We start from the raw sequence: 15298 nt of genomic DNA on the forward strand, positions 1-15298 counted from the left end.
GTTCTCTCATGAGGCCAGAGTGGCAAATGCAGTCTGGGTATATACCTAGGAAATGCTCAGCTATACTACTGGTAACATCAAGAGGCAGAAATCACACCAAACTTCACAGGACAGACCCAAAGCAAATAGCCCATTCAAGCAATAGTTGAAGCACTGCTAGATCATTTTTATATTACTTTTCAAGAGCACTTAAGCATCCGGCTGCTGCCATAAAGCTCTACTACCAAAATAAAAGTACAGTTCAATCCTATGCATGTCTACTTAGAAATAAGCCTCAATGAGTTCAAGGTAAGTGGATATAGGATTGCAGCCTTATTAAATGGAAACAGCTTTTTCAACGGGTGTGTGTGTGTGTGTGCGCATGCGGAAAAATGAACTTATACATAAGCTCAGTGATTTCTGCATTCCCCTGTTACCCCTGTTTTATACCACGTTTTCATGTTAGATTAAATATGTGGTTTATCTTTCTGCATTCTGGTTTAAATTTCCAAGCACAAAGTGTGAATTTCTTCATGGAAGAAACATGTAGAATAAATGCAGAAGATTTGGGGAGGGGGGCAGGGGGCAAAGAAAAGCTGCATGAAAAAAGTATGAAAACATACACGAGGTCTTTTATGTATTTTGGCAAAACAGGAAGCAGTATTAGCCACGAATTAGTATGTGTTTTCTCTTATGGTAGAGCACTTTGTGAGTCAACAACTTGTTGACTGCTTAGGCTATTATAGGTAGCACTCTAAGATCATCCTTGATCTTGCGGTCCCATTGGCTGAAGCTGATGGGAGCTGGCGACCACCACATTTGGCTACCTGTGGCTCAGACAGTACTCGTGGATTTTGATGAACGACAGAGTGCAAATGATAGTTACCTTAGTTTAAAAACTTCTTAGACATTTCCCCCCTCTTAAGGCAGTGGTTCCCAACTGGTGGTCTGTATAACCCACCCAGGGTATCTGTGGCACCATTCACATAACAAAAGCTACCATAGAGATCAAAAATTTTCAAAACTTAGAGGGTCCATGGCTTGGCTTTTGAAAAATGGGAGCCGCAGTACGTATCTATTTGGGAAGCATTGCTCTAAGGGCGGGTACCTTTGATTTCCTCAATGTTTTCTGTATTTTCAGGTGTCTCACATTTTTGGAGTGAATGCTTTGTTCTTCAACATCTGGGACAGTTTCCCAAACATGGGTCTCCAGTTGTTTTTGGACTACAATTCCCATCATTCCTGACCACTGACCCTGCTAGTGAGGGATGATAGGAGTTGTGGTCCAAAAGCAGCAGAAGATCCAAGTTTGGGAAAGCCTGATCTAAGGCTTAGATTAGAATGAAATCCAGTGATAAATAAGACACCTGCTTTCAAAGGGAAGGGTCTCGACCATGCAAAAATAGCACACTTACCTTATATCGCTTTTTACAGCCAGGGACAGGACAAGCAAAGGGTTTTTCGTCTCCTCCATTCATACACATGGAACTTAGGATAGCTTCAGAGCTGATGGCACTTTCTGTAGTCCAGGACTCATCGCTGTCTGAATCTTCATAGTCTACTTCCTCCTCATCATACTCGCTTCCTAAGAAGACAGAGCAGCAAAACAAAATAAAAAATGGGTTCAAATAAACTATAGCCGCAAGTTTCATATTTATGAGTATCCTCCAACCGTTCTCTGCCTCATCTATTGCTATCCTAAGTTATATTACTAGGAGACTGGTACTTTTAATTACAAAAAAATGTTTCCCATCATAGCTAGAACTTGGTAAGACACAGAATGCTTCATTTGTTTAATAATTGCTGCTAACATATTACATAAACAGCTTTAGCTAGCTTCATTCTAAATATTAATCGGCAGAGCTATTTTATTGTCAGACAACCAGGGAACAGGAGGGGAGCAAGATGGAATTGCATGCTCTGCTCCCCCCCCCCCCATCCCTGGCCTCAAAAACCAAAGCAGACTTTTAAGGCTTTTCCTTTACACAGTAAAACACTTGAATGGCATAATTCTCTAGATCATAAACAGTGTAAAATAATATGTTGACAAGTCTTAATACATTTACTAGCCCTCTGGAATTAATAGAAATTATAGCACGACATTAATAAGAATTATACTGTAGCAATTACAGCTGTGAAACTCACTCCCCCAGGTGTGAGGATAAATTGCATTGTGTGCTGCCCTAATACAGCATTATGTTCCAGATAAACTACAGCAGCCTTTGGAGGACCACGTGGCAAGCTTTTTAATTTTATTTTTTAAAGTTGCAATAAATATTAATAAGACTGTCTGTGTGGCACACATTAAAAGGAGAAGGAGAGTAACTGAGAAGGCAGAGTTTCAGTAGCCACAGTAAGTACATGAAACAAGGAGCAGTCATAAAACACAAGGGGGGGCAGGAAAGAAAAACCCTCTCTCAAAAGGCTTGTTGCAGGCTTGGCAAGGGCTAATGTTGACATTGCAGGATGTTTCTGCCCTTGGCTGAGTCATGCGTTTTGCTCAAGCTTCAAGCCTTTCAGTCATTTCACAGCAGAACCAACAGTCAATAGCTCTCCTGTGACCTATATTTTCTCAGTAGACACATGGCAGAAGGATAACTAGATCTGGTCCAACACAGGCATAATACAGTGGGTCCTAGCAAACCATGGTCTGCAAACCACAAGCCAAGTTCAGAGCCCATATTCCCTTCCATTATGGGATTGATTCTCACTTCTCTTTCCTTGTCAGCATTTAGAGTCAAACATGCACACATTTCCCAAACTTGGGTCTCCAGCTGTTTTGGGACTGCAATTTCCATCATCCCTGACTACTGATCCTGCTAGCTAGGGATGATGGGAGTTGTAGTACCAAAACAGCTGGAGACCAAAATTTGGGAAACCCTGTGATGGTAAACTTGGTTAATGCCAGTCTGGTCCCCTCTGCAAATCCACTTCAAACTCTGGGTTGAAATTTTGGTTTACAGGGGAGACGATTAGCATTGATGCATCACATAGCTCCTGTATGCGTGGGCTTTCCTTTTTATTTTAATAGAATGATCTGATTCACATGCATCACTTCGCTTGTGTGGATTGAATTGCAATTAAGAAGGAAGTTCTTGGAGACAGCGAGACTCCTGCAGGGGCAACTGGTTGGACTACAATTTCCATCAGCCCCAAGAGAATGGCTAGTGGTCAACAACATCTGGAGACGCCAACCATGTTGGCCAACCCTGGACCAATGTTGTATGTTCAAGTTTCCATAGTTCTAAGTCATCTCTACATGGGGAAGCTTATCAGGAGAGTTTTCCAGAAATGAATTTAAGATTGAGGAATGAGAGGAAATTCGAAGGCCATACTACTGCTAACATGATTTTGTCTTTTAAGAGATTCTTCTTTCTGCCTCGAGTATTTTGCAATGCGACTTGGAATCCTGTCAAATATGCAGCAACATGCAAACAAAGCTTTAAGAATATTAATGGCTATTAACATTTGAGAAGATTAATCCATTAAATGATTCATCTCTCTTTAGGATTTGTGTACACAATGACATTCGAGGATATATAATTCTCCCTGTCGTTTACACAGGCCTGGAAACAAGGGATGTTCTAGCCACAGGCCACTACTCATTACTCATGGCGCCCATTCACTGATTTGTGTGTTCAACCAGTAGAGAGAAAGTTCATTGTTTATATGGCCCACCTGAAAAATGAGGGAACCAGCATTCCTCAAGTACATGCAACCTTTTGACCAAATACAGTGTGACGTTCACAATATTTTATGAAAGTACTGTTAATTACATATAGCTAGTATATTCACATTGGCCATGTCCTTATGTTAATTCCCAGTTTGCACACCCTACTGTCTGTTGGAACCCATTGTCCTCCCTGCCTTGGAGGAAATAATTCCATCTTTTTTGGGTTGGGGGGGGGGGAGAGTCTTTTCCACCAGAGACAGAAAGTCAGTTGCAGCATCAGGTGTACAAACACAACTAAATCTACCAGCTGGTACTTACTGCTGATGGGAAGCTTGCTTGTGACATGCTGAAGGGGAAGTTCACTTTGGCCGAGAGACACATTTTTTGGTCTCTGCTCTTTATTTTATTTTTTTGCAATAATAAAACGGGAAATGAACAACAAAAAGTCAACACCTACTTGCCAAGTCAAACCCAGCACTCTCTGACTCAGACTTGTAAAAGGCCGGTTGAAAAAAGAGAGACTTGCCCATCAACATTATGGTTTGCCTTCCCTGCCAACATCTGGATGTTCTGCTGGCTAGAACCTCCCTTATGAGGAGTCGCTGCTGTTGGAACATACGTATTAATGGCCTCAAATCATTTCTGGTAATGCTCACCGGGGGCCAAATCCAAGTAGACTTCAAAGGCGTTTCAACGCAAGAAAAATCACGCCTCTAATTTTCAAAATTAGATGTCTCACATTTTGTGGGAAGTGGGCATATGTTGATATAAATACACATGTTCTGGAAAGGTGTTAGATAAATATATGCTCACTGGCCACAATCCAAAGAGCTACTTAGGCTCCTACAGTACTGCAGCGGAAGATTCTACTCCCCAGACTCCCACCTCCACTTTGAATAGCCCTGTGCCATATCACAACCTGGTTTTTGAAACTGACTTCAAAAGCAGTTTGCCATGCAGCAGGAAGTTAGCTGCTGCTAGGGGAAAACAAGTCATAAGCTCTCACCATCACCTGCTATCAAAACTTGCTTCAATGTTCTTCACATCCTGCCCACCCCCCATTTAAAATCCGCTCTGTGTAACTAAGTTATGCAAACCCTCCTTTCTCAGTTGTTCTGACCACACTACTTCCTTTCATTCTGCAAAGATGGCTTTTGCCACTGGAGAATTCAAGCTTCTTGCTATTTCTTTCATGAGTGTTAACTCCATTTTGGCCTTTGCTTCTCTGTTTCGCTTTGGAATTTTTGGAACTTAACTTCCAAATAAGCATGCCTACGACTGCAGTCTTCTCGTGAAACTAATTTCCTGCAAACTCAAATGATCTCTCATAAAAAGCGCAACTCGGTTCATACTTTGTGTGGCACTTGTAGCTTCATAAAAAAAAGTTTTATGGGAGTACTTATTTTAAGACAACTAATATATGGCTATTGTAACTGCTACTTGAAATAAAATGGGGTAAATTTGTTTTACGATGGCAATTTCTATGTAATACTAATTTACTGATCTCCCCCATATACACTCACCATATTTATTTATTATAGATAATATATTCACCTAAGCAAACATCAGGTGGTAAAGCATATTCAGCTTTACAGAATGAAACACTGTTCAGAAGATCATTGCTGGAGGCCGAGAGGACAAACATTTCTCTAAAGCAAAAAAGTGTGGCTTCTGCTCACCTGCTTGGCAAAGCAGATTATATACATATAAGATGCACAGATTTCATTCTTCTTTACCATCTTTATCTCTATACAAGTGGTACATGAGTATTAGACAACTCACTAATTCTACAGTGGATATTTGGTTCCAGGGTGGTTTATAAAATCAAAGTATCAAAAAAAATAGAACCACATCATTAAAAAAAATATGAGCAGAGAAAAACAGCAGACAGCAAGGAATGTTTTAAAAGTTTGAGAGAATAAACAAGGGCTCAGCTGACATCTAAAAGAAAAGGAAAATTTGTGGCAGACAGTTGTTCCTGGAAGGGTATCAGTCACCTGCTTCACTGCTAACAAGGAAGTGAACAAGGAGCAGCCTTGAATGATATGGGAGAAGACACTCCTTCAGGTACTTGGGTCCCAAACCATTTAAGGCTTTAAATGTCAATACTAGCACTTCAGATTGGGCTTGGAAGCAGAAAGACTGTCAGTGGAGCTCTTTTAATACTGGTGAGATTTGACCCAATTATGCTGTGCCAATTATAATTCTGGCAGTTTTATTCTGTGCCACCTGAATCTTCCAGACTTTGGCCCTGTCCTGCAGAGACTTCAACTGAAGAACCAATCAAAGCTGGTAATAGGGCACTCTGTGCCACCACAGCTGCTTCTGTTGGCACATGAACATTGAAATGCATGAATACTTGGGCAAAAAGTCCACCCCTCAGCTGCAGAAGATTGACCTAGAGGTCACCAGAATAATGCAATATCTATTCTTTAAAGCAGGTGAGTTTTATGACTCGAAATGGTGACTAAGTAGTAAAAAGAAAAACAGATCTGGTATGACTGTAGAGAAAACACATTCTTTTGAAAGTACTTGTTGAGCAGAAGTGCTTTGTGGAGAATACCTTGGTTTTAAAACCAGTAGGCTATTAAGGGTTTTCCCTCTCATCAGTAGGCAGCCAGCTTATTAGAAGCAGCAGCACACAAATGTTTGGTAATTGCATAATGCCTGCCCACAGAAGTCTAATACTATCCTTATTCACTTTGATGGAGAAATCTATTTGCTGCAACAAAACTGAGACTGGATTCTAAATCTAAACAGTCTAAGCCAAAGTAGAAGCAATTTTCAGGAAAGGTGTGTTTGAAGTACAAACTTTCCACAGTTTGGAAATCTATGGCCATGTTATAAGCTGAACTCTAAACCTCTTTGAATTCAGGCCTTCCCTAAGGGGTTTTCTGCTGCTGCCAGCACCAGTCAACTATTCACACCATTTCCCCCAACCTTCCACAGCAAATTTACCCTTTCAAGTAGTGAGGGAAGCTGTGATGAAGAAGGCTTTCTGGAGACAGGAGTTAGGAGATGTCTCGAAGGTCTCATTCTTAAGCCCTAAGTGTTCCCTGAGCATTCTCAGCATTGTATTTTTCTTGCCAAGGCACATGAGAAGTTTCTCAAGATTATCTCAGACCTGTTTTCAATAAAACTCAGAAAAATGGAATCAGCTGCAAGGTAAGCCAGTTTGACCATCACTAGTCCAAACACAGACACACAAATCTTGGAACAGTGTAGATGATCCCAGTGCCCCATACCCAATCCTGCAAAACTTGGTTATGTGTTGGGTGTCCCCTTCCTCCACTACTCTATCATAGCAGCATTCCTGCTTTCCTTGTCTCATTCCATACACACACTTTCCCACTATGTTTGGGACTGATTAGGTTGCCTAATAAATTCATTCCATTTTTTTAAAAAATGCCGGAATACAAGCTGATGCAAAATATCTGAACCCTCTGGAGCAGATTTGGAGGGGAAGTGCAGCGGTTGCAGAGTGGAATCCTCATGCCAAATTCCCTTCCGACTGTTCTGCTGGTAGATGCCTTCCATCAGCCAACCAACATCAATTGCATCCTACCTGCAACATTTATTGTATCTGAGACGGTAATTTTGCTACTGCCAAGGCAACATTCAACATGCCGTGCTACATATACTGCTACAATTTCCACCGATCGTAAAAAAGCAAACAAAAAACAGGCGACACTAAAACATGCATATAAAGTACTGATTCTAGAGAAAAGAAAACAGTCACAATACATACACAAGACATATGTTCTGTCTACTGGGTTTGATCTCGACACATGGAGCCTGGGTGCTGCAGAGGTGCTAAAAGCACACTGCTACCATTTCAACACACAATGTGCTCTTGACATTTTAAGGGCACGGTGTGCTCATAGTCTCAGGAAGTTATTTTGCATTCTCATATAAACATTTCCCTCCCCCTATCTTGTTTTCTACAAAAAAGACCTTTCAGCAAGGGTAAAGGGTCTTTGGTTTTTATACGCAATGCAGGAAAACATTATCAGCCCAGCCTTGCAATGCTTTAAAACATTCTCAAGCAGCGTCCCTACAGCTTCATTTAAACAAATGCCATCTATTAGCCACTTCCAGCATAGACTTCCTGCAATTAAATAGCAATGTTTTACAGTGCAACTTCTTTTTTTTAAAAGATAATTAAAATAAAAGAGCAAATAAAGGAATAAGTAAACCCAAGCAGGTCCCTCCCGCCAAAGGTTTATCGCAAATTAACTCAGACATAATAAAATTTTCTGGCTGGGGCACAGGCAACAAGAGCAGCTACACCACTGAAAGGGGAAAAATGAAGTCGAGCATTTTCCATTCTCAGTCACTGCAGTGCTAATTGAACACTAGCAAATTATTTCAAAGATCTTTCTGCAAGCCCTCAAGGAAGAATGGGCAATTGGAACTACAGGGCAGAAAGACAGTGCATTTAAATGCAAATAAAGCATTCATAAGAGATGCTATTTTGGGTCTGCATTCTTAAGTTTAAAATACAAATCCAGGACAGCATTGCAGTCTTAAGGACTCTTCCGATGCACATGCTGGACTAGCAGTTTATTGTCTTTTTTTCACCCTTTTTCTTTTTAAAAGGAACGTTATCAGGAAACAGATTCACGCTTAAGATAAAGGAGGACAATAAAAAAGCACCTACGTAAATGAACGACAGTTTATATGTTACAAAGATACATTCAAGACCTGTTTTATAACAATAGATTTAAACGTGCTTTATGGCTGTACAAGAGCCATCCAGCCATTTACAGTAGAGGCAATAAAATGTCTCGTCCACATTGCACTCATCTGTGGGGCCTGGGATATGGTTTGCATTTATTTTGGAGGTAGGGCTGACTAAATTACAGCAAGAGTTACCGTAAATATGGCCTTGTTGATCAACCTGAGCTTTACAAACCCTTTTGCTGGGGCCAGATTTTAAGAACCGAAGTCATCTTGCTTCAAATTGCAAGCCTGACCTTGCAGGTTGCTAGACTTATGGCTAAACCACCATTTGGAAATCGGCTGATGGTGATATCGAAGGAACCCATGGCTGTTCATTTCTCTGTATCACTGTTAGCGTTCTTCCCCTAAAATGGTTTTTGTGCTTCACTGACAAAGGGCAATCTTCTGAACTAGGAGCCTGGTCCACACACCTCTGAAGTGTTTTTAATATGCATAACAATTACATTTTAAACAATAATAATTTCCATGTGGGATCACAGCCCAGTTACTTTAAAGAGCAGCTTTTTGTGTTAAGACTTTTAGACCTTGCTCACCAAAGTCCTTTCCCTGTATGAGCAGGCATGGAAGTGAATCCTATGATTTCTAAAGCAGAGCAAACAAGCTAAAGTTGGACAACTACCAATATGCTGATAAGCCATTATCCAGATTATGGTTATCAGAAAGGAACGAGCTGGTACACCATGTCAGCTGTGTTTGTAGGGCAAAGTATAAATAAACTTACAAAGAAACATGGAGTGTAAGGAAATCGACTGTGCAAGTGGAAGTTGTTCCACCTGTGCAATGACTTTGTGGGGTTCAGTCCTTAGTCTTTAGGTATCCCTGGACTCTTTCTTATTTTCTTGGCAAGAGGCTAGCACAGCTATCCTTTTTAGAATATGTGCACTACCGGGCACATGAAATCAATGGGAATTGCTTCTACTGGGAGCATCTGAGCTTCTTGTAGCTTGGCAGGCATAAGAAGCTACACATTGCTTTTTAAGAAAAGGATGCCTACCTACCAACCAACCAACCAAGTAGTAGTAATGGTGGTGGTGGTAGTAGTAGTAGTAGTAGTGAAAAAATGGTTAGAACTGGAATGCCTGCCTTTCATTTTTCCAACATCTGAAACATAGCATCTACACAGTTATAGAAGAAGTCAATGCACTAAACTAAATGATCTTACCACCAGGTTTTCACTGATCAGAAAAATGAGACCTTTAAAATACTTTATGAATATGAACTAGTGCTCTTTGATCTGCGTTTTTCAAACACCGAGGCACTTCATTGCGCCAATACATTAATTGGCTTTCTTTTTGATCCTAAAACACATTGTAACATCATTTACGATGGCTGAATGTTGATTAAAATGGACACTGGCTGTTCATACGCTGCTGGGCCAGGTTCTAGGTATACCTTAAAGGATACTTTAAAGACCACCTGAGCCCTTATATCCCAATTCACTAACTGAGATCAACCAGAATGGTGAAATCTGCATTGGATTGAAATAGACAAAAGATACTGATACAGACTTTTGTGCTGGTATGTGCTGCTTATATAGAGCTAAAAGGCTTATCTTGATACTAGAGTTATACTGAAGTGAACTTTAAAGTACACAGAGATAAAACTTTGGCTACTGTGCTAATATGTTATTACATTAGTCACACCTGATGTTCTTAATCTTACCTGTTGCAGCAAGTGTAAATAATGCGTAGTAGACAAACAGTATACAGTGGTACCTTGAGTTAAGTACTTAACTCGTTCTGGAGGTCCGTTCTTAACCTGAAGCACCACTTTAGCTAATGGGGCCTCCTGCTGCTGCTGCGCTGCTGGAGCACGATTTCTGTTCTCATCCCGAAGCAAAGTTCTTAACCCGAGGTACTATTTCTGGGTTAGCAGAGTCTGTAACCTGAAGCGTACGTAACCTGAAGCACATTTAACCCGAGGTACCACTGTAATGGAAATGGCACATAGCAACAGTGCTATTTTATGGAAAGACAAAGTAAAACACAACAACAGTGGACCACACCTTTCTAGGCACCCCGGCAACATGTATACGTCTTCCATAAGGGCTACATCAGCGGTTCTGCTGCATGGATGTATATACATGCTTGAGACGAAAGGCCATATTTCTGCTGCAGCTTTGTAGAATGGAAATCAAAACGAGTGATGACTTTATGAGCTTGGTCTAGACAAGAGGGTTACTCTTTGGTGAAATTGCTCCTTGGGGAGGTTACTGTGAAAATTCCCATACAACTAATTACCAAGCCACTGGGGTTTGCTACTGAAAAAAGGATTTGGCTTTGAGAAAGGAAGCCTGCAATGCAGCAACTCTTGTCATCATGTCCAGAATTTACTTCAGTGGCACAGCAAGGATACTATGAACGAGGGAAAGGGAAACAACAGTAAAGAACAATAAAAAGGCAGGATTAAATAAGAAAATGGCCTCAGGCGGAGTAGATAAGAAGGGAAGGTTATGTTCTCGTAATTGTTTGATGCAATGCTTCCTCCAACTACCTTCCTACAAAGTTAGATTTCACACAGCCGGCAGGGAGCCCACCTACCAGGTGGCAGGAAACCTAAAATCCCAGAATCACAGGAGGCTTACACAGAGCCAGGCTCAGCACACATGTTGTCCATCAGAGCTTTAATATATTAACAGAATTAGGTGAGATCCATCAATGGCATTACAATAACAACAAAATCTAACAAATGGATTATGTCAGGAAAACAACAAAAGGATGACCAACCATGTCTATTTTAACTCTGCACCATTCTGCCCCCTGCCCCCACTGCTTTCTAACCATTAAAAGTATTTAATTTATTTGAAGTCCACACAAAGAGAGAGGCTTAGAATTCATTCACTTTGAAGCATGGAAGGAAATGTGAAGAACATTTATCATGCAAGTTTCATACCTTCTGTCCAGCTCAAATCCTATTACAGTTGTACCTTGGTTTACAAACTTAATCCGTTCCGGAAGTCTGTTCTTAAACCAAAGTGTTCTTAAACAAGGCGTGCTTTCCCATAGCAGCGGGGGACTCAATTTACAAATGGAACACACTCAACAGGAAGTGAAACATGTTCTTATTCCAAGGCAAAGTTCACAAACCAAAACACCTACTTCTGGGTTTGCAGCGTTCTTAATCCAAGTTGTTCATAAACTAAGCTGTTCTTAAACCAAGGTACCACTGTATGGGGAGAGAAAGGGGTTTTGAAACCCCTTCCCATATTACTCTTCAAGAAGCATTCACCAGTCATTTATGTATGTGCAAATGCAGTCTGGCCAGAGAAGCTGATCCCTTTTTAATCTCCCCATCAGCACAGCTTATGGATCTATTTAGTGGTGGTGGTTAGGGCTGGGTGATATATTGATATCTTGTGATATTGGCAGTGCTTTTTCCCCTTAAAAATGTTTAGGGGTACTTTCATTTTGACTCAAGAAAACCACCATTTTATAGTTCAAATCTGGAAAAACAAATACAGTAAATGGACAAAAGTACAAAGATTCACAAAATGTTTAGGGGTATGCGTTCCCCTGCGTCCCCCAGAAAAACAACAACACTGGATATTGGTTTCATAATTTTTGACATGTGTGTGTGCTATGCAAAAATAAAAATGTGGGGGAAACCATGAGGCCAGATGATGCTTCTCTCGATTCCTGCAACCCCTGTTAACCTTTGTGCCCCCAGCCACTACCCAAAGCTGTGGGACCAGGCCCAAGGGCAGTCAGTCCCACATAAAGGGAAACATGAATTGTGGAAATAAGACAGAGCACCTTCCAGAAAGTTAGAGTCCTTGAACTGTGATAAGGCCTCTTCGAAAGGGAGTTGCTGCCATGGGTGTCATGGGTATATGGGTATTTTAATGAACTGGATAGAGAGAAAGAGTCATGAGTGTGTGTATGAACTTAACAGTGCCTAGTTTATGTTTGGGTTGCTATTTTGTTAATGTTGTCAGTATTGTTTTACAGATTATAACTGCTGTATTGATTTGCTAATAACATACCGGTAATATGACTTTTGCTTTGGAATGTTTAGCATATTTTTTTAGCTGTTGCTTTGCTAACAGTGATTTAAAGATTGGAACTGTTTCACTGATGATTTGTTAATTATTCCATATGTTTTATGTTGTAATTGTGATGCTTTATTATGTTCTATCATGTTATTGTTATTTCTTGTTTTCAAGCCACTTTAGGATTCAGGTGAATGAAAAACAGCATAGAAGTTTAATAAATCATATTAATCCTGCTTTCTGGGTAAAGCGCTCTCTCTCTCCCCCCCCCCCCCCGTGTGTGTATGTGTAGAAACAGATTATAATATATTTTTGAGCCTCTGCGTATGGTAATAAGATGGATCCTCAAAGTTCCTAGTTTTAACAAGTGTTAAAGAAAAACAACTTAATGAATCCAAATATTAAACTACAGTGGTACTTTGGGTTAAGTACTTAATTCGTTCCGGAGGTCTGTACTTAACCTGAAACTGTTCTTAACCTGAAGTACCACTTTAGCTAATGGGGCCTCCTGCTGCTGCCACGCCGCCGAAGCATGATTTCTGTTCTCATCCAGAAGCAAAGTTCTTAACCTGAAGCACTATTTCTGGGTTAGCGGAATGTGTAACCTGAAGCGTATGTAACCCGAGGTACCACTGTACCTGCCTTAATTTTAGTGGACTTGCTTTCTGGGATAGATCCAGATTAAGTTAGCTGTACTTACGTCCCACTGAAATGAAGGTGACGTAAGTTAAATTTTACATTTTACAGTGGTACATTTGCACTCAAACGCCTTGGAACTCCAACAACTTGGAACCCAGGAAGCAAGTGTTCTGGTTTGCAAACTTTTTCGGAAGCCAAATGTGCTCCATTTTGAGTACCACACTTCTGTTTTGAGTGTTACGCTGCGGTCTGTCTGTTTTTGCTATTTATTTTGCATTTTTGTTTTTGTGGCTCTTTTTGTTTTGTTTTTGTGACTGCGTGGACCCCAGGTGAGCTACTGATTGATTGATTGATTGATTGATTGTGTGACTGCAGTACATTATTTATTGCTTTCATTTTATGGATCAATGGTCTCGTTAGATAGTGAAATTCATGTTAAACTGCTGTTTTTGGGGTTGTTTTTAAAAGTCTAGAATGGATTAATCCATTTTGCATTACTTTCTATGGGAAAGCGTGCCTTGGTTTTGGAATGCTTTGGTTTTGGAATGGACTTCTGGAACAGATTAAGTTTGAGAACTAAGGTACCACTGTATATTGATTTCAATAGGGCCCAAGTTCAACTAACTTAGGCTGGATTCAAGTACCACTGCATGTACATATATATATATTTGAAATTATAACATTTTAGGTGATGTGTCTGTATTTTCTACATGAGCCAGGGAAGAGCACAACAAAGTCCCTGGTCTATCAGGAATCTTCTGTGGCTTACATTTGAAACGAGAGGTTACGGTGCCTGCATGTTACACATACACTGACTAACCACATGCTTATTTTCAAAAGAATTCCTTTTGACTCATATAGGCAATCAGTTTTAATTTGCTTAGGGTAGCCAAATAATAGGCAAGCGGCTGCTTCTACCAGTGCAATTAAGAGTACGGACATGCAAAACATTTTCTCCCCCAAATCTAAACACCACTTTGTTAATTCACACTTTGCTATTTGGCACACTCCATAACTCACCTGTAAAAAAGTGGCAGCCAGCCCAGCCGTATGCGAAGATTAAATAAAAGAACTATTTAATGAAGTTTCATATTACTACTCTCTTATTACTGGTACAAATTGTTCTGTAGGAGAGCACCTAATTTAGTGAGCTAGCCCAAATTAAAAATAAACTCTGCTTTTTCAAGAAAATTAACATAGGGAGCTCATTTTTTAGATATATAAAAAACAGTACGTGTTCAATAAGGCACTGCACTAACAAAGCCCTGAGCATTATGGCTCCGGCTGAGTGGAAGGACATATGTTTATGCTTATTTTAAGAACTTTATTTATGACACAAATGATTGGGAATAGTTTGCAGGGTAAAATAAATAATAATTTTGCAGCAAGAGAATGGAAATGCTGACCTTATTTATTTTACTCTTCTAGCCCACCCGGTTCTTGAAGGTCAAGTCACAGATAGGGTTTTTCTGTGGTAGGTAAGCCACCATGCTTCCAAGATGAGAAACTGAGGCTGAAATATAGCAACTCAGCCAAAGCTAAATGTCTTCGCAACACACCCATCACAAGATCCAGGTGCATGTATTGCCTGTTCTGCCCACATTGTAAGCTGGAGACCAAAGCCCGCCTCCCCACTTAAATATTGTGGCACGGAAAACCAGACCGAAAGGAGGTGGACCGAAAGCACTTCTAAAGGACATTTAGGAAAGATATAGATGCTTTGACAGTGACAAGTGTCAAAGAGTTTGTTCCATAAATGCAAATGTCCCTTTCCTGGGCGAGCTACTCAAGTAGGAATACAACGCCAGCCACTTTTAGGTGCAGCTAATTTTCTGGATCCATTTCAATCTGTTTTCAGACCTGGTTTTGGCCTTGACAGATGCCCTCTATTAAGAGAAAGGCAGTGGGCGTGTGACCCTACTAATACTCCTGGGTCAGCTTTTGATACCATCATAAACACGGTAGGCTGCTGGGTTGGAAATAGGGGGCCTAGCTTTTTCTCTCTTATCAGGAAGGCTCAGGGGTGCCAACTTGGAATAAAATATTGGGCAGGGGGACAGGTGAGTCCTGCCCCACATAACTGATCACAAGATGCAGTGCACACACACTGTCAGGGACTGTGCTGTGGAGGGCTGCACTGAGGATGAATGGTGGGAGCCTCCCCCTCCCCCTGATCAGGATCCTGAATCTTCACAGGAGCAGTGGGACAGTATAGATTTGGAACAGCGGTATGCAGAGGGACATAGTCCAGAAGACAGAAGCTGGGAAGAACTGGG

The 15298-nt window shown here is 40.7% G+C and overlaps 1 protein-coding gene across 1 annotated transcript in view; it reads right to left on the minus strand.

Moving 5' to 3' along the window:
* The window catches only part of JAZF1 (JAZF zinc finger 1), a 127272-nt gene that overhangs the window by 2740 nt on the left and 109234 nt on the right, over positions 1 to 15298 (minus strand). Inside the window, exon 4 of the mRNA XM_079948092.1 lies at positions 1395 to 1564. Coding sequence (XP_079804218.1) covers positions 1395 to 1564 — 170 coding nt within the window. The remainder of the gene's footprint in view (positions 1 to 1394; positions 1565 to 15298) is intronic.

Source organism: Podarcis cretensis, assembly GCF_951804945.1.
Source record: "Podarcis cretensis genome assembly, chromosome: 12".
Classification (NCBI taxonomy): Eukaryota; Metazoa; Chordata; class Lepidosauria; order Squamata; family Lacertidae; genus Podarcis; species Podarcis cretensis.